A 20,790-nucleotide genomic window follows, 5' to 3' on the forward strand; every position below is an offset into this window, starting at 1 on the left:
GATGGGATCCCACTCATTTCCATAAAACTGCTGATTTCTTGAATTTATGTAAATCAGCATGTAATCAGACTTTTTAAATATATATTTCTTGCAATTTTCACAACAGTGGAAGCACACAAGAAAATTACAATGTGCAATGCTGGGGAGGAAAAAGTAATCTAGATAGGATTTACTGTACCTTCTTAGCCACTACTATTTTTGTCTTGGCTTAGGACACAGAAGAACTGATTCCAGAGAAAATATTTAGAAATTGTTCTTGGCAGAACTGCTGGTTTACCACTGTAAATTAGTCTACAAACCTCAGAAATTCAATGTGACTTTGATCAATATGAGGTTAAAATCTCACCAACCGTGAAATATGTGTATAAACCTTGTATACTTTTGTCTAGTACAGTTTAACTCTGTCATTCATAATAAGAAGATGCCTCTCCTGCATGAGGCTTCCAAGACATTCTCCACTGTTGTGAAGTCATGAATCCTTTAAAAACTGCTCTGTGTAGTCTTAGGGAGAGAGCAGAGCATATAAAAATATTTCTTTTCAATCCAACAGGAATATTACATACTATAACTATTTAATGTAAAAGCACTGCCCATAATTTGTGACGTAGTTTAAAAATATCTCAACAAGCAAATAGAAATGGGCAACAGAATGGAGGTTTTTTCAAGAACATGTAGTGGTAGGTTTAATTCATCAACATAATTTACCCAATATTTGGTCTAGCGCAGAGGTGACATGAAAGCTGAGTACTGTATAATTCGATATGTGGAGGTCCATCTACTCTGTATCCATGCTGGATGCCATTTTCACTATAATGATATTTTCCCCTTCCTATTATGCACAGTTTGGTGTAAGACCTTCAATTTATTTCTTACTTACTCTCCAGACATCTACCCTCTGTTGGAAAATTTTAAACCTGGTGCTTTACTTTAGGCTATTTCTTCAAAGATTACTCTTCTATAATTTCAGTGATAAGAATCTTAAATACCAAGAGGTATTTAAGTACTGTTCATTGACTTCATATGAGAAGAAACCTTTGCTGATAATTCTGTTTCTGATGGTACTTACTGTGAGGAAGAAGCAACAGGGTTATTTTTACATGCTTTGAATAGAAATAAAACTACATAACAAGACACAATGCAGATGCAAAAAGTGACAGAGCCAAACTAAATAAACCAGAAAGTTCAGTGCATCTTCAAATTTTAGCATCGTACTCTCAATCTGGTGCAGCAGAGTTCACTTGTGACTTACTTGTTGACCGGAAGCCTTAGGAACTTTGAACTTGTAGAGTGCAATCAACTAAAAAAAAAAGCCTAAGCCAAAATTAGAGAACTAAATTATAAAGCTAACAGAGACATGTCTGGAAATGGCTACTATTGATAAAGAAGGGCAGTTAAGGTGAGCTATTTGCTTTAGGACACAATTAAATGTCTTTTTTCTTCTTTCTTTTTCTGAATAACTTGAATGGTGGTTTTTGTTTGTTTAGGGTTTTTTACATCCAAGTTTCTAAAGGAGACTGTTGATGGATGTTATAATACCTGATAACTTACTGAATCTAATTTGTCTGCTTTATCTGATTTTCTGTATATCTATTCTAAACTGATTCTGATTCCCCTGACCTCTCTGCTTTAAAGAATGCATGTGTGTGGTGGGAATCTCATTAATGTTTTCACCCCTTAAAACTGACACAAAGAAGTCATTGAAGCCCTTTGCTATGCTCTGTAATCCCCAAGTTCCTTCTTTACACTTCTGTTATGAAGCGGTTGCCCTAACTCCATATTTGGCTTTGTGCTTGTGATTTATTCAAAACTTTCTACTATCATTTTTGCAGGAAGGTCATCAAAAATTCTTTATCAGCCCTCCTTATTTCCTGCTTTCATCTAATCTGCCATTTTTGTGGTCTTTTCTGTTCTTGCCCGTTTGAGTAAACTTGATTTCTTAAATACTGACCTTTTTTGCATGACACTGCACTTAGTTTCCTTACTGATTCATGCAGGGATGTTTCTTTGGGTTTTTTTTTGGGGGGGTGGGTGGTTTTTCATTTGTTTGGGAGCTGACTTTTGGCGGGAGGGGTGGTGGTTGGTTGTTTTAATTGTGGTATTCATTTTATGTGAGTATCCAATGCAATATTTCTAAATGTTCTTCTGGATCCTTATGAGGAACTTGCTTTTTGAGGTGTTTCTTTAGGGTTTTTTTCCTGCTTTCTGCTTTTTGTTTGTTTGTTTGTTAGGGTTTTTTTTTCTGTTGTCTTGGTTTTGGGGTTGTTTGGGGTTTTTTTAACTGCTTTTGGTAATTTTTCACATAGTTCCCTTTCTTGAAATTAGTATCTTTTGTTTTGTATTTGTTTGGCCTCATCTCTCTCACAACAATGCTAAATCCTACTGCATTGTGGTCTACTAGAGCTATACTAGGCTATACAGAGCAGCTCTCTACGAATAAGTTTGAAGAGGCCCCCATGCACCACTGAAGATTCAAAGGCTGTTGAAAAAGAAAAAATTACCATATCCAATTATGTGATCTCTACATCTCTTTTTGATAAGGCAACAGTCCAGTCTATATGTGGCTTCTCCAATCTCACGTAACATTTCATGATTGATATTGTCACTTTGATCAGGTGGTCAGCAGTGCAATCCTAGCATTACATTTTTATTATTAGACTGAAATTTCTAACCCACAGAGATTCCATCACACTTTCCTTTTCCTGTAATACTTCTATGCTATTACACTTTGTATTATCCTTTACATGCTACCCTTCTGCTGTATGTCCTACGCTGCTATTCTTACAAAGCTGGTAGCCTGTCAGTGCTCTGTCCTGCTGATTATTCTCCTTTCACCAGGTTTCTGATATGTGTATTATTTTGGGATGGTTCATTGATGACTTGTCTTCATTCCTCCATCTTAATTTTATGTTCCTAGCATTGGTGTAGAAGCACTTGAGTGTTTTGCTTAAGGATGTGCCAAATAAATTAAAGGTGTTTTAATGACCCTTCCCTATTTATCCTGATTGTACTTTCTATCCCCACACCCTCCAGCTTTCTCTGAAGCACATTCAGTATTAGTTACGTATAGCTGAGTGGCATGTCACTCTGAACCAGGTGCTGTTCCATGCTTGTTGGTTTTCCTCTGCTTTTTGTTCTCAAACTTCTTTAGTTTCTGTGCCAGCAGCCGGGCTCTGGTACTGTTGAAGTGTGGTCTGTCCTTCCCTGCTCATGCTCCTCCGGCTCAAGAAGCTTACCCAGTTCCTAACAGACCTAAATCCCTTCCCACCTACACTGTTGTCTTGTCCTTGGAGGCTTGGGATCCCTTGGAAAATGGAAAGTGCCTTTTTATACCGTGGGTACAGAATACAGTGAAAACGAGAGGAAGACCAAATATTTTCAGCCTACCCATGAATCTCAGACTCGGTGGACAGAGCAGTACAGGGGACAGCTGGAACGTTGTCCTGGTGTTTTACACAGCCAAACATAGATTGTGACAGTCCCGAGAAACAAGAAGGTGTAAAGATGTTACAGACTCCAGAACAGATATCAAATGTATTTCAGCTAGACTAATGAATAAGTCCATAATGTGAAATATATTATGCATTATAGGCAAAGGGGACCAAACAAGCAACAAATGGTAAAGAGGAATGGGGAAAAGAGGTGCAATTACTGTGTGGCATAATGAATAGTTAAGTCCACCGATGAGCAGCAGAGCAGTGCAGCTCAGAGGGAGCCCTCAAACTGGAGGGTGTCTTCTTTACAGACTGCATCAAATGTCTACAAAAAGCCCATAGAAAATTTGGTTCTCATACTTGAATACAGTATGAGAGACAGAGAAAGGATTTTCATTCTCTTTGACCATATCTTCACCTGCAGAACATATTTGTTTTAATGTGTGATTATGTTGATGAAATGGACATGAACATATTCTGGTATTTGTTTTCTAATCTTGAAAAGTTATCTGTTCTTCCATCTTTCCCTGCAATAAAGTGATACTCAAAACTCCCAAACTGATGTAATTTTAAGGAATATAGATGTGGTTAATGCCCCCCCCCAGGTATACTCCATAGCATTTCTTGTTTGATTGTGTAAGTATCCCATCTAGTTCACAAGTGACTGCAGTAAGCCTTGTAAGTATTTAATCCTCCCATGCTTATAGTTAATGTAGTAATGCTGCTCTTTGTATCAAAAATCAGACAAACTTCCAGGAATTATTTTACTGTTATATTAGGCAAAATAACATATATAAGACCAAAAAGGATGCCTCAAGGATAATTCAAAAGGTTGAAGACTAAAATGTAGATTACTCCTTGGGAAATTTAATTGTACTTAATGTTAAATGATTTATTCTTTTCTTGTCAACAGGAAGATTCGGCCGACTGCGGTGGTGTCTCTGGTCTGAGTCCATCACTGTGGTCTATGGTAGGAATTCAGTTGGTCCTGCTTTGGCTGTTATCTGGCAGCAGACACTGCCAGTTATGACCTTGTTAAACCAAAACCTGCATAACTTAATCAAGACCTGGCCAAAACGATAGCCTCAGTTTAATTTTAAAAAGGGTCAGCTATTCAGACAGCAGCAGAACAGCAGTGCTTGTGTCTGGTTACTTGTTGTGAGACTTATAAAGGCACCCACAGTGGCTGCATGTTGGAGTGTCGGATCCTTAAACGTGTGTGAATGCTGCATCATCTATGTCATCTGAACAGAATTCTAGACGTGCTCCATTGGGGAATCTAAGATTATTTTTTGTTTGTTTGTTGTTGTAATCTTGATGACTTCATGTAAAAGGGCTCCCCTAACAATAGCTTATGCATCTGATTTTCATTTCTTTTAAGCTTTGGATATCTTGAAGATTTATATTCTTTTACGTGAACAGTTATTAAAAAAAAAAAAGAGAACGTGCTCCCCAATATACATTACTAGCACCATGATGGCTGCTTTGAACATCAGTTCTGTCCAAACTAGTTGAGTAAAATGAAAATATTGGCTAGTCTTCATGAGAAGTTCAGCATGATTGAAATGCTTTATGATGAGTGGTTTATTCTTCCAAAATGAATCACGTAGCCAGCTAAGTTTTGGTAGGTTGATAAATTTTTAGAAGGAAGGAAGGGAGGGAGGGAGGGAGGGAGGGAGGGAGGAAGGAAGGAAGGAAGGAAGGAAGGAAGGAAGGAAGGAAGGAAGGAAGGAAGGAAGGAAGGAAGGAAGGAAGGAAGGAAGGAAGGAAGGAAGGAAGGAAGGAAGGAAGGAAGGAAGGAAGGAAGGAAGGAAGGAAGGAAGGAAGGAAGGAAGGAAGGAAGGAAGGAAGGAAGGAAGGAAGGAAGGAAGGAAGGAAGGAAGGAAGGAAGGAAGGAAGGAAGGAAGGAAGGAAGGAAACTTCTGTTTTTAAAAATATAAAAGTGCTTGAGAGTTTAACTAGAATGTGATTCTCATCTTAAACTTGGTGTCATCTTCTGTCAGAAAAAAATATTAATTTCAATGTAATATTCACCTTCTTTTCGCAATGCAGTTATATATAAAGCTAGTAGAATCCTTCAAAAGCTCAAACAAAAAACCTTGTGAATAAAAAATGTCTTTGTGATATTTGAACGTTGGTTTCCAAGGGTACTTTGCATGATGATGATGCTATGTTATTGTTTTTCAGTTTGTTTTCTTTGATGGTAGAATATAGTCCATTGAAAAGGTAACTGAGTGATTCTTATATTGTGTGAGAAACTGAACATTGCAATGTGTTGCAATCAAATAATATTAAATAATAGTATGAAACAGAGCTTTGAATATACTGTGCAATGAAAAAACTGAGAAAATAGGGTAAATATAGCTATCGTAACAAAAGGGTTGAGTTGGATTTTTTACAGAATAGTGATCTTACATGAAAACCTGTGTACAGATATTTTAAGTACATAAAAATCAGATTTAACACATTTATTTTTGGAAGTATATGTTCTCTAAGGTTCATATCAGGTTCCCCCTTTGTTTTCTTCATATAAAACCACCCATAATATTAAAGCTTCTGCTGTTGCTATTTATTATTGAAAATAGCGTACTTAACAGCAAAATGTCCTGGTTGCTGAGATCAGAAAAAATCTAAACAAACGGGGAGCCTTGAATCTATATGTATGCACATTGATACTTGATTGTGAATAATAATTTTAGAAGTTGTTTTTATACAACCTCATTGGTGATACAGATTGGTGCAGTAAATTACAATATTACAGTGTAGCATAGTGTTGATGCAAAATATGATTTGCGCTTTTTTCTAGTTTTCAGAACTAAACAGTATAGCAAGACAGCTAAACCAATGAATGTGCAACTCTGCTGGTATTGTACAATTCTGCTGACAACTGCAATATGCAAATACTAACATGGCACAATACACTAGCTCTTTAAAAAATAAGAAAATGCAAAGCATTGGTATGTATATGCTGGCAGTTGGTTGATATAATTTTGATCATGCCAAAAGCTTAAAGAAATAATTGGGCATGCATTAATATCCTATGAAAACTGAGGAAGCTACTCAAAGCCACAGCATGGCTTAAAAGATCAGACGTCTACTATAGTTGTACCCATGGCTGGTTCATTGTTTTTCTCACGTACATTGGCTCCGGCAATGCATTTTCTCATGTTTGGGAATACAGTGAGTGAAAAAAATAAAACCTGGCCTTTTGTTCAGTGATCAGATTTAGCTTTTTTAAAAAATATCTCTAGTAAAGTCATGGGGTTAAAACTACAATTAAATGTGTTGGGTGACTTCAGGTCCTCCTCAGGGAAGGTGAGCTGATTTTGATAATATGAGTGGAAATAGTCTTGGAGCTCTTCCTTCCAGTCATACTACTGCCCTTCTCTTCACCCTATCACCAGTTACCACCTGATAAAAAATTGGTTTGAGTTTTTCTAATGCTGAGGCTGCATCTGTATTTTCCCTTAACATGGTCAATTGAAATTTTATGGGAGGAACAAGTTTTGTAGGATTAGGCCAAAACTTACTACATTCATAGCTTTTACTCTAAGATTACTTAAAATACATAATAGTCTGCAATTTTCTCCTTTAATTTCTTGAAAGATTGTCAGTATATTAAGTTCTCTATAGCTTTCTCTTAGCTTCCCAAAAGAAACCCTTCATGGAAAAGTTACATTATTTAACATTTTAGAACAATTTGCTGACTCTGGTAGGCCATATTTTGAGTTATTTAATAAAGACTTTGTTAAAGTCTGTAGGCAGCAAGAAAAATGGCACAAAGTCGTGCTGCCACAGAAAACAATCATGGCTTTTGCTCTCATCCCACTTCCCTTAGAGTGCTCAAACACAAAAAGAGGGAGAAGCTCATGCCATGCAGACACATTTGCCTTCTTGGGTTACCCAGAGAGGGAAGTGTCCTTTGTTCCTCCCCTCTGCCCCTCTATATGACCTGAAGAAACATGTTTCTTGAATAAACAATTAGCCTTCCAGCCATTAAACTCAGGATCTGGCCCTCCCAGAGGGCTTAGTACTGTCCCTATAGAACTCAATATTTTAAAAAGGAAAAAATGAAGTTTTGGTTTCTTTTTGCAGAAAACAATATATATTTTGATTATATCCAAGTGATGGTCAAGATTTTTTAACATGCACTACCTAGATATCTGCAAATTACAAAACACAGACAGAAAATGCAATGTGAACTTTAGCTATTGCAAAATGTGGATGCCAGTCTGTCAGAAATAACGTGTGAAGAAATACATATTCTCATGCAGAAGACTATCCTTACTCTCACATAATGCATAATGCTCATCTTCTGTTGTCTGTGAGAGAAGAAACTTGATCCTAGGGTTTAAATTCAGACATTTTCAAATTACAATATGTTGTAAAAAGTTTTTTTTTTTTTAAAGCTGGATAAAAAGCTCAGTTGATATTTACTCGTATCCTTTAAATAGCACTAAGGGAACTGTTGGGACTGTTTCAGTTTACGCAGAAGTCATGCAGCCGATTGTATGTCTGACAAATAACCACCATTAAAGTTGTTACAGCATGGTACTGTGCAAAACATGATCTGAGGACTTAACATGAAAGGTTTCTTTCTAGTTTTTCATTTAAACAACCAGCATTACTGCCAAAACACTGACCGTGGTCCATATTTGTAACAGGTTTTTAACATGACATAGCAAGTTTGATTGACAAGATTTTTAGTCCTGTACCTTTAAGACTTTAGTATGATCTTTTTTCATGTTTCTAATGCTTGAGGCTTTACTGCTTAACTTGACAAAAAACAGTGTTGCTGCCATTTGTAAGTTTTCCTAAAGTATTCCTTTTACTAACTTAAAAACTGGCCTTACTGGGTTCAAATAGGCAGTATCCCTTTTAAGTGACCTTTGCAACCCAAGTGTTACTTGCTGTGGTTTTTCGGTATCACTGAAGAGACATTAAGACCTTTTGTTCCCATTAACACTTAAGCTCAGAAATTGTGCTTAGTATGTCTTAATTTCAAAACACAACCTCAGTCCCGCTGCTCCTAAAAATTCAGATGCTAGCACACTGGTTATTAAGAAGAATATTAATGCCTGCAAGGCACTGCAACGCACTCGGGTGTTTTTGGAATGTCGACTGAAAGTGAAATCTTAATAACTCCTTCCTTAGGATAAACTTTACCCTGGCTTCATCAGACATCCAAGCCTTTAAAAAAGGCCAGTTTTATTATTTTTTTTCATACCACAATGTTAATATTGTTAATACTCATTGTACACTACTGTAAAAAGATTAAAACAAAGTGTCTGAAAACAATTCAAGAGTTTTGAAAAGTTAGCCTCACCCTCTTCCCAGCTACTTGCATCTGTCCTGCTTATGGTTTAAAAGAAAAACATCATCTTGAAGAAATAATTTCACTGAGGCTAAAGGGATACTGTCTCGTTCAGATGCCATGAAATTGCGATTGTGATCTGACAAAGCTGTCTTCTCTTCTTGTGTTGTATGGAATGTCTGGATCATGCTTTCTGGGATATTTTTATTGAAATGCTCAGTGTCCGTTTCAGCAAAAAAAGGCTTGGTTGCTCTTGCAAGGCGAGCAGGTCTTTCTCCCCTTTCTTGTGTTCTCTTGACACTTTTGTGGAACTTGAAAAGCCTGAAAAAAATAATCTTTTGTAAAAATTTGTACAATAATGTTATAAAAAGTTTATAATCCTAGAACTGTTGTGTTAATTCTTGTGCAAAAACAGTATATTCAGAATAAAAGTTTATCATTTAAAGTCAACAACTACTTTGATTGTTCATGTAAATAAAAACATGTAAATAAGAGCCTACATAATTTGCTATATAATAGTTCTGAGTTTACTATATAATTGCATCCAAGTGTCTGAAAGGGAGAGGTTTTCCACTGGGGAAGCAGTGACTTAACGCACTTATTGGGGTTCAAAGGAGGATGTGCAGCAAACCCTCATTCCTGCCTCATTTGTGGCTATGAAAATTTCCAAAAAGCTAAAACAATATTGTAACCAACGAAAACTGAGAGTCTGTAAAGCACTCGGCAAAATAATAGTCTGCAAAGCATCTGAAGTAGCCCTGTTGTGCTGAACAATGGCTTTTGGAAGGATTGTCATTTACTAACTTGTAAACATTGACGTCCAAGGGTTCATTCACATGAAGAAGCAGAATAAAATCAGATGGCTCCGGTGGGTGCTGCCCAGGTTGTTTCCTGACCTCTGACAAACATTGCTGCATGATTTATTAATCAGCTTCTGTACTGCTGCCATTCTTGGCTAAGCATTAAATTCAGTGTGGATCTATGTACCTTAATAAACAGGCTTGAGATGTTCAGGAGTTGCTTCACTGGCTTTTCAGACTTACTGTGGTGCCACTGGCAGCCTCCATCAGAAGGGCAGGGCAGATGTCTGCAAGTGGTAACTGCTTTAGAGGCCTGATTTTAATCCTTGACTGTATGTGTCAAAGCCCAAAGAGAATGGCAGTTGTAAATTACTGCTGGATTTACCGAATCCCTGAGGAGGCAGATAAGAGGGTAAGAAATCAAATGCAGATTCTAATGCTGCAAAGTAACAGATCACCCATGTGGAAATGCTAAAAGGCAGCACATGACACTGCACATCAACATCCAGAGATTACTGGCCCCAACTGGATTAAACATTGCCACTTAACTACATGATTACCCCCACATGCTGAACTCATTGTATCATGTTTTGTGTATGCCGACTGCCATTGGGATGTAGAAATACATAAAAAACCCCAAAATCCCTTCCTGGTACGCGTTGAATTTAAATTCTGTATTACAATACACTATTCATTAAGTACCAGGAGTCGACAGTCTCAGAAAACCCAGGGTTTCTTCCCCCACTCCTGGAAGTTAGAAGCATCTTTGACTTCATCAGTTCAATTTGGGAATGGCTGCACTGCAGCGAGATACTCTATACTTGTCCTTGGTGCAAAGCAAACCGGCAAACGCTTGGCCTGTCATATCATATCGTTCTGAGAGATGACTTCGCATTGTCCAATGCAGCTCTGTTGCTGTTAACCATCTACAAAAATCAAGAAGTTGTGTAACACTGATGTTGTAAAACCCCTGCACTGCCACATCTGTTAGCCCAGTGCTCCTGATTAGTCTCGACTGAACAAAATGCACACCCTAAATGGTACAACAATTTCTCTGCCTGTTGCAAAAGGCATTGAAAACAATGTTTCTCTCGCTGCTGGGCTATTAGGAGCTTTTGTTCCCAAAGTGTGAATGGGGGAGGAGGGAAGGAAAACGGGACTTCTCCAGGAGAATTATTTTATCTCAATTCTAGCTGTATTTCTTCTAAATGTTTTATACGTATGTTACTCAGTTTTCTTGACTGAGAATATCACATTCCCAGAAGCTGGCTGTTCCTTTTGAAACCTTGTTCTGAAACCCAAAAACCTTTTAGGAAAGGCGCCTGTTTTAATAAAACAGCCACACCTCTGTTTCTTTTGGGGTTTGAAATTCTTCTTCTTTGGATCTCACAAACATTTTCTTGGCTAGACCTCCAGTGTACATCCCATATTTTGTAGAACAGATATTTGAACTTGGGGAAGTGGTAAATATGACAGTGATTTGTCTCACCTGACTCTAGTTTTCTACAGTTAATCGTGAGTTCGCTCTGCAGTGAAGGAGTTTAGAAGCTTGCTATACAAGCTGCTGGTCCTGCCCAGGCTTTGGCCACCTGCCTTAATGGTCAGAAGGTGGATTCTTAAAAAAGAGTTTTCTACTGCTGTGTCAGTAGTACGCTTTTTCAAAGAGAGGAATTATCACGTTAAGTAAGAGCTGCTATGTTATCCATAACTTTTATGTTTGGTTTTTTTTTTTTTTTTTTTAAAGGGCACTTAGTGCTGCTAGTTTCTGACAGCTGTTTTGAGAAAGGAAATATGAAATATAGGATTTCAGTGCTCTTCCTTTTCAAGAAATCTTTCAATTATTTTTCCAGTCACTGAATTATTTTGTAAACAAAATAAAACTTGTGGAATTGGGAATTTCTCTTTTAATTTTAGTTGCTTTAATGCAGCCTCTTCTTGTAACCCAGAGTTTTGTGATCTCAGCCTCTATTCTGTAGCTTGATTAATTAAAAGCAATTTTTTTGAGCACTGTAATACACACACTCACTGGGGAAAGGTAATTAACATGCTTAGAACACTGACTAATAGTACTATGTTTCGGTATGTGTGGTTAGCATGTACTATTCTTGTAAGCTATTTTGAGAGTCCAAGAAATTAGTACTCACTCTGGTAAGGGTTAGTCAGTTTGCCATATAAGCTCTTATATCTTAAGGAATCAGTTAGCCCTAAGAGAAAATTGCAGGCGACTACGTTTCAGTTCTGCTGGCAAGAGACTGTAAAACCTAATTTCAAATGGCCTGGAAATTAGGAGCATTGTCCTGTCCTGCTTACCTGTAGCCTGCCCAAAGGATAAAAGACTCTATATAATGACAGGATTTGCTTTTGACATCATTTGGGAATTCTAGTATGGGAAATAACATGCATGAAAACTTTGAGAACCTGGGCTAAATCATACGCAGTGGGATTCACTAGGTGAGCACAAGGTGATTCACTAGGTGTCTGTGTTCCTGTGCGGATCAGTCGAGGTCCGCACAATGTAGTCAGTGGAGGAGCAAGAGCTATTCAGATGGCCAGCCCTTGGCGGTTTGGTTGCAGCTGTACACACAACATTTCTACTGAAATTGAGGCATGAGGATGCTAGGTCCAGAGAAAGACAGACCAAGCAGTGGAGATATATTAATTCAAAACTTGATTCTTGTGTTTTCCTGGATTAAGCTGGCTCCTAGGATCAAGGTCTGGGCTTAGTAAATTCCACCTAGGGGAAGATACATGTGAAGTTTAGGCTCTTAGCTACCAGAGTATGACACAGACTTACATCTGCTTTAAGAGCCTTTGCTGTGCAGACATAGCGGAAGAAATCCCAAACTCCAGGTCCTGAGAGAAGCTTGTTTTGGTGGCTGTGGTTGGAGCACAGTCTGGGCCAGTACTGAATTCCTTCCAAAGTGGAGGGGAGGTGCTGGTGATGGCGAAGGGGATATTACTCATCTTTTGCGTTGTGTGTTTCCACTTAAAGTACTTGTCTCAAAAGTGTAAAATCTGTTTCTAATCTGTCTTTAGTCTGAGGATATCTATGGGAAAGGGAATCTGAGCACTTACAGAGGCAGCAGCAAAATCTAGCCGACAAGCTAGATGGCCTCCTTGAATAGTCTTGCCATCAGGCTGCTGAAGAGAGGTCTACAAGAAGCAGAAAAGCAAGCAGGTTTAAACTTTTCATTATGGCATGAGAAGAAATGGAGAGGTAGGTAGTACTTGAAGATCTAGAGAGTTCTGGAAAGGTTAGGTATTTCTACCTACGTAGGTAGCAGTGGTGTGTAGGATATTCAGCATCACAGTTTTGTGTGTTTGGGGTCCCAGATTTTGACTAAGTCATATTTTAGTTCTTAGCTGCTATGATTTGGGACTGTGAGGTTAGACAATGTTTCTGAGACATTTCTGAATATGGTATTTATGCCATTAAGCACTTGAGTTTTTCTTTGGCTGATTTTTTATATTTATGTCCAGTTCCAATCTAGCAAGTCACACAGTGTGAAGCTTTAAAACACATCCTTCATTTTCAGTGAATGAAAAGGCTCCCTAGCCACATGGAAAGCAGTTGTGCTTAAACCTAAGCACTTAGAACTAGGAAGTAGGATTAAGCCCCAGCTTTGGTTTTATTAGACTGTTTTATTGCTCAGAAAATGCATTGCTCATAGATTCAAACTAAAATTCCATATCCACTTGTGATTGTATCCAACTTTGCATAATCCTGTGGCTGAGGCAGTGGCATGGAAGAACAGTGGTGACAGATTGCTTATTTTGAGGATCAGCTGGACACTGCTTTGACTGTCAGTTAAGAAAGTTTTCTTTTCTTGAACCTGACTTGCTGTGCAACCAGAAATGTGAGAGTAGCACGGAGGAAAGCAGATAGGAAAGGAATTTGTAGTTAAAACAGCCTGTAGAGAGGGTACATCTGGCACCGCAGTAGTGCCTGCAGCTCTCCCTGAGGTGTACCCGCCAGGCTGAGGCGATTGCCAGGCAATGCCAGCACTGCCTGGTGATTCTCTGGGAGTGATGGGAAGAGCTGTGCACCTAAATGAAGCAAACTTGTATATTTCTCTGCCTCCCTCTATTAACAGCAGGGAATTCAATGAGCTACATCATATCTCTAGTTTTCAGGTGCCTAAAACTTCACTGAGAAAAACTAAGTAAATCAGAGAGGATAGCTTTCAATTGCTTCCACACCTCATGGGGAATGTAGGTGTTAAACTAGGATATTGAGGTATTAAGGTTTTTGGGGGAAGTATGGATGTGGACATAAATATTTGTATGCCTTTTAGATACTACTCATGGGCTTCCTACAACCTGCCAGAATGCTTTGCTTTCACAAGGTCAAACATCCCTGCTGTGCTTTTCTGTGGCAGATGACATGAGTAAAACCATGCTTTACAGCAGCACGTACGGCCTCCTTTGCAGAGCATGAAGGAGACCCTACAGCGTGGTACTTGATTTTTTAGAATCTGTAGTTGAGTGAAATGTCTTAAATAGAAACTGGCCTCATTCTGAACGAAAAGCTATCCTGGGCACTGCACAGATAGGCACCTTTATTGTTTCCAGAAGAAGTTGTCTCATGTAAATGGATATTCTGTTACTAGAGGGCTTTTTGTTAATAGCTTATATAGCCATTTAAGAATTACAGAATAGTGTGGAATGCTGTATTTTATAGCTCAGCTGTATTCACCCTGCTGTAACTAAGACCCTGGACTGCCTTCACCATAGCTGAGGCTTTTGCCTTCAATTTATAATTCAGCTGATTTACACAGTCCGGTGGTTCCCCAAATCAAGTTCCAAAACAGTGCAGATGATGATGATGACAATGGTATGAGTGGAATAGTTCTGGGTTGGTTTTTTTTTCTGACTAAACCCAACCAACCAACCAAAACACCCAGATTATAAATACTTTAAAAAGTAACAAGAAATACGCATGATTGAATTGATTGCCATTAGGAAACACAATATTTTTCATTGCTTCATGTTAATATCTTTCTGCACTGTGGGGTTTTTTCCCCCAGTGTTTATAACGTGTGTAATGAACCTGTAACAAAAATAAAGCCAAGCTATTTCATTTTTAAGTGCAACGTGAAATAAGTGCTATACTGGTCATAACCTTTCTCCAAAAGATACAGAAACTCTTATTAAAACTGTAGGGAATTTAATAGCTGTAGCTTCATAGATTATCAGACATACTTTAATTCTGGACATTCTTGGTTCAGCAGTTGCTGAACCAAATAGTTAATTTCAATTCTGAGCAAATCAGAAATGCAAAGTGGTTCAATCAATAGTATATCAGTGAGGTTGTATTTAAATTGTAGGTAGATACTCAGTTCCTTGGTACAATGTTGCTCATGATAGATGAACTCTCTACTCAAAGGTCTGTCCTGTAAAATTGCCCTGTACTGTTTTTTTCTGACACTGCTATGCATCATAATGTACTTAAGGAAGAGTCTGAATTTTTAAGACTGCCAAGCATTCGCCTCTCAGAGCAGAAACTGGAAGAGAAGATTGAAGGATTAGCCACTTCTGAAAAGCAGGCATCTTTTATTAAGCAAAGTAACCGCTCTTTGGGGAAATCTTAACCAGCATAGAAAAGACAGTTGCTCTTTCTCTAGGCTGATGGCAACAAGAAGGCTGAAGCCGGTGAGCTGTGTAAGAATATAAAGCTATGAGATGCCAGGCTCTGTATGGTGATGCATAGAGTGCAGTGCACAGGCAGAGACTCTTCGAATTCATGCTGATGTCCAGTGAAGCCGGTATCCGTACTGCTCACACCTCATCATTTATGACAGCATTGACTCTTCTTTGCCACTGGCATATCTGACTCATTTCTCCTCCTTCCTAGCCCATGCAGGCTGCTAGCAGACTTCAACCCCTGTGCTCAGCAGTGCAACTACAGTGGTGTTGCTTGCAGCGACTGCAGGCATCTTTCAAACATTTCTACACACACACACAGCTGAACTGGCCTCAGTCTCTGTATTTGACGGCGTTACTCACCATTGTTCAGAGGAAAACCTGACAGATTAAATTCATAATTAAAGCCACGAATAATAAAATTTGAAAAGCATTCTAGAGTGTCTGGATATAGTTTTGCAAGGAGTAATACAACCTTTGGCAGTGCCAGGCAATTGCCTTTTGGAAACATTGGGTGGCCTGAAATTAATTTGTTTAGCTTTTGCTTATGTAAAAACGTTCAACGGCGTGACACCATCTGTTACGAACCCAGAGGTTATAGATGTCTAACTTGCATTTATATGAAATAGAACCAGATGCAGCTGTTGGGAAACAGACTATAAAATCATCTGAATATTTTTTAAGTGACTTCACTGATATTTTGTCTCATGTTTTCTTACAATTCATGATTAATACTTTTAAAGGTGATTTATCTTTCATCTTGGGTTCCACTATTGTTGACCTAACCTTAAGAAAACATGATAGAGCTTGAGAAGAAAGAATGTTTGCTGAATGTAATATTTTTTATATATTTCATTTAGTAAGACATGAATTAAAGTCTGTACAGTTATAAATTATGGATATTCTTTTTTTTTTCTTTTTTCTCCCAAGCAGAGCAAAGCTGAAGAATTCTTGTCCTTTTATTATACTGCTGTGGATGATAGCACTATGCAGAGTGGATTAACAGCTGATTGTCCTTTTGACTCAGCAGCTGTGATTGACAGTGGTAGAATATATGTAGCAGGCTGTCTCTACCTCTTTTATGTTACTAAGAGTAGGTTATAACGATTAAAGGACACAATCCTCATCTTCATTTCTGGTTGTGAAATTTCAATAAACATTTGTTCTGAAAGTATCAATAGTATTTATGGGAAAGCTTTCTGAGGTTTCTACTAGTGCCATCTGGTTGCTCCAACAAATAATTGCTGCAGTCTATTGTCTGAAAACCGTAGAGCTGCAGCACTTGCTTTAAATTTAGCACTTTTTTCACTGTATTGCTGGGGGGAACATTGCACATGCATAAAACCAAGTATGTGTTTAAATATTCTCACTGAATAAAAGTATTAAACAGCTGATACATTGATGTCTACAGTGGGAGTTCTGTTATGTTCCTTTTCAAAACTACCTCAGGCTTGAGGTGTCACTGCTAATTTTGTCCTTTACTGTTTTGCGATTTCATATATTCATGCTTTTAAAAAATTATAAAAGGTACTATTTTTAAGAATGATACCTTAAACTGTCAAAATGAGTTATTGCTATTTTTGTCATGCCAAAAAAAAAAAAAAAAGGAAAAAAAGAAGGAAAAAGTGTGTTCTCTACAAGAATTTTTAAAGTTATTTCAACAAACGGCAAAATTATCAGCAAACTCCTGTTTGAATCACTATGACATTTCAGGACTTATGTGACACTTGGTGACACATTAAACCTTTACAGGGAGATGAAATAACTACTAAAAGTGTGAAGAAACGTTGTGACCTTTGTTCTTTGTAACAGTTCAATAGCCCTATTGCAAAGATTGTAAAGAAAATACTCCAGACATATTCCTGCCTCTTTCCAAAGGAAATAATTTGTCTCTAATATGTCTGAGGAAATAAATGTCTTTCAGTTTGTGTGAAGTATAGACATCCGATGTAAGCCAGAAATGAAGGCTGGTAAATATGAAATTCGAGTGCAGCATAAGGAAAGCTGATGATGTATCTAACAGCTCCCCTGTGAAGCCAGGCTCTTTCCGAAGAGATCAGCCATGCTTGTGACTTGCTTGGTAAAGGCTGTGAAATAACTCTTCCAGTTTATTGGTTTGGTTTTGGGTTTGGTTTTTTTTTTTCAAAAGGGACTGTTATACAACCAAACTTCTTAGCATTTCAGATGCAATAAATCTTGTGAAGTTAATCCACAGGTGAAGGTCCGTCCCACCCCGCGTGTCCCCACCAATGACTCCCAGGTGTGCACAGGCAGAACCTGCTCACCCAACACGTTGTACTGCTGAGAGGGGCCTTGGGTGAGCGGAGCTGCTGGTCCCACGTCTCAGCCTTCGCACCTCAAGTGCGGCTCTGGGCATTGAACAAGCAGCACATGGGACACCTGGGCTTTATGGCATATTGCATCTGCACTGACTCATAATTGATCTCCAGTTCTACAGAAGTGCTTGAAGTCTTTTCTTAAGGGGATTTTCCTGTTGCATGAGTTGATTTCTAGTTTATTTATATTTTGTGGGAGGAGAAATAAGTATTTCCATTAGACAATGTCATGTTCAGTATTAAGAGTTCACTTCCTCAAAAAAAACCTAAGCTGTATTCATAGGGAAAAGGAAAACTTTGATCTCTCAGATCCTCCAGATATTTATCTAATTGTCAAAAGCCCCAAAGTAAAGTCTTAGGTTTTATTTTTACACATATGCAAAGAAAGTAAATACCCAGAAATCTAAAAGTCCATAAAGCTTAGGACACATTCAGGTGGTGTGAAGGAATACCAGAATGTCCTCTAGTCCCTCAGCTCTCTTGGGAGCTGGGGGAGAAGCTTGAAAGGATGGATGTGGAGTATGTTTTTTAAGACCATCAATGGACCTTCTCAGAGTTACCCACTGACCATGGTATTGGTATTCCATGCCATGCCCTAAAATGTGGCTCTGACCCTCACCTCCATATCACAAAAGACAATTCAGCTTCTGAAATGTAAACTATCGCATTCATCATTAAGAAATTTATGGTGTTCAGCCACTGTTGGACAGAATCACTGCAGACTAAGGCCATGCACAACTGTTTTAATGCGAGTTAATCAGCTGGAAAAACCCATATATTAAACTTGAAAACATTTTTTGACGTTTACTGTCTGTTGTCTATGCAAATTGGTAGGTCCAGTTACCTAGGCTAAATTCATTCTCACACTGAGTGTTATTTGCAATAATTAATCCAATAAAAGCAAAACTTTTTTATAAAAAGTTATCAGGTAAGTTTGAGATTCTCTGTTGTTCAGTAACTTGGTTTCTTAGCGTTTAAAGGCCAATTTCTTCCTGTTTTTCTATGAAGAAGAGTGTTGTGTTTGTTTTTTTTTTAATGGTGAGCTTCTCAGACCCTGAGTGCAGGTTTTTAAAATCAAGGGATATTGAGAGATTCCTGGTTGAAAGAGACAAAAATTGGCAAAGTTGGTTTGGGTGGGGGAGGGGCTTCTTTTATCTTTTTAAAATTCTTTTTGTCCTTCATGCACCTGCACATTTTACACTGTTTTTTAAACAGCTGTCTTTGGTAGTGTGTCGCCTGTCATGTTTTTAAAAACATGTGCCCCAGCAATCACAAGAAACTGTAAGCTGTTCGGTGACCCATGAAGTTTCTCAGAACACTTTTCTAGCAAATAAATTAATATAGTTCATGACCACAGAGCAGCATTTACAATCAGTGCTAGAAAGATGAATGTGGGGTAATCTAAGACATATGTGACTTTCTTTTTCTATCAGTGACTTTTTTTTTACCATGAGACCTCTGTAAACTTATTAATGAGAGATTTTTCTTGCTCTAGTCCATGCTGAAACTCAGTACCCGTCTTGCCCGCTATAGAAAATCATAGGTGTAAAGTGGACAGAGGCTTTGTTTAAATTGCAAGGAAGATACAAATATGAGACAGAAGCAAGAAAGTAATAAATATATATAAATAAATAATGAATATATGAGATCAGTATCTTGCAAACTTAGGGCACATGAGCTTCTTGTGTGAGCTTTCCTGCTGACTTCAGTGGAAAGCTTGTGTGACTTGTTGAATTATCTAAACAGGAATTCTTGCATTAGACACAGGAATAGCTTTAAAGTACATAATTTGCTTCTTTCTCTTTGAGGAATACGTGTTCTTGCATAAGAGGAAATTATGTTGGATTTAAGGTCAGGGCGTTTGCCGCCTTAAAAGTTCATCCACTGAGATAATAATAGTAATAAGAGAAAAATGAAACTCTCATTTCTTGTGTACACTTCTGAAATCACTACTCCAAGTTCAGGTATCTGCATTTCATCTTTCCTTTGGTAGTTATTCCTCTACATTTCCCTGTAAATGCCAGAACTAGGTGAAATGTTGCATAAAGTATCTCAGCAGGTTGGAGATACAGTGTTTTAAACATCAGGTTTTTGATGATTCTGCTTATCATGAAATAACAGAGTAAAAATGTTGTTTCTGAACAAGGAGACTTCAGTGAGTCTCCTCTCTTCTTGCAGAAGTCACCAAAGATCAGGATGAGCTTTGCTTCTCACTGTTTCCACCACACACTAAGGAAGGGCCATTCTCTGTTAAAAACAAATACCAAAAGAAAACTCAATCCCCTAAAAAAATAAAAACCCCAACATGATATTATGTTATTTAAACCAGAAAGGACTGTGGCAACAGAGTTTTGAGTCTATGTAACTTCCTTGGGCATCTTTTCAGAAGGACAGTTACTGCTAATCTGTTAGATGATGGTCCTGACAGAAACAACCTGCCTCTTGTGGGATTTTTGATGCCTTTGCCTCCCTTGTCATCTTACCAGGCCAGGCTGTAACTTCTGCCTGCCTTGGTTAAAACCTTATTTCCATTAGACTACTTAGGGAAGTGTGTAGGGTGGACCTTCACTTTCCCTTCCTGTTGTGTCCTGAGAATCTCTCCTCTTGACGGGGGAAAAAGCACAGGTAGGTATGTAACAAAAAGTGTTTGTTATCCTTGCACTAGCTTAGTGCTTTTGAATGATTTTTCAATATAATACTAATCGTTTAATCCAACCTGTGCAAAATTGAAACGTTACACTTTTTCTTCAGTTGTGGATGAGATTCTTATCTCCTTCCTGTTTTATATCTATGCTGACAGGTTTATGACATTGCTACTATGTTTTCCCAACTACAACAGTATTGTCAACTGCTCCAAGCTCCAAGCAGACTTATAAATGGCAGGCGTGAGATTTGTGAATGGCTGAGTTCTCATCAGCCATTACCACGACCACCACCACGTCAGTGTTTGCTAGATGCTGCTCATGTCCATAACATCAATAACTTCTGCAGTGTCATAAAAACAGCCTCTGTAATTACAGTTTTGACTGGAGTGGTTGCTCTAGGGTATATCAGAAGAGGACTGCTTTATGCAGACAAGAAAGGGGGAAATCATCCTACCTGAGGGTCACATCCTATCTGTAACCAAAATGCCATCTGTGCAGAGCAGCAGAGGAGGTCTCAGTCACTTCAGCGTTATTCTAATATGACCTAAATCACCACAGGGCTGCAGTAGGTCAGAAGCAGCTAGTCTGGGGCTCACAACCACAGGCATTTTGCTGTTTTAA

General features: G+C 38.2%; 1 protein-coding gene across 3 annotated transcripts in view; it reads left to right on the top strand.

Moving 5' to 3' along the window:
- The window catches only part of CACNA2D1 (calcium voltage-gated channel auxiliary subunit alpha2delta 1), a 422,362-nt gene extending 417,236 nt beyond the window's left edge, over nt 1-5,126 (top strand). For all 3 annotated transcript variants that reach the window (XM_064443902.1, XM_064443918.1, XM_064443910.1), the window contains one exon: nt 4,345-5,126. In XM_064443902.1, coding sequence (XP_064299972.1) covers nt 4,345-4,461 — 117 coding nt within the window. In that variant the 3' untranslated portion in view covers nt 4,462-5,126. The remainder of the gene's footprint in view (nt 1-4,344) is intronic.
- The last annotated feature ends 15,664 nt before the right edge of the window (nt 5,127-20,790 follow it).

The sequence above is a fragment of the Phalacrocorax carbo genome, chromosome 1 (genome assembly GCF_963921805.1).
Source record: "Phalacrocorax carbo chromosome 1, bPhaCar2.1, whole genome shotgun sequence".
NCBI classification, from domain to species: Eukaryota; Metazoa; Chordata; class Aves; order Suliformes; family Phalacrocoracidae; genus Phalacrocorax; species Phalacrocorax carbo.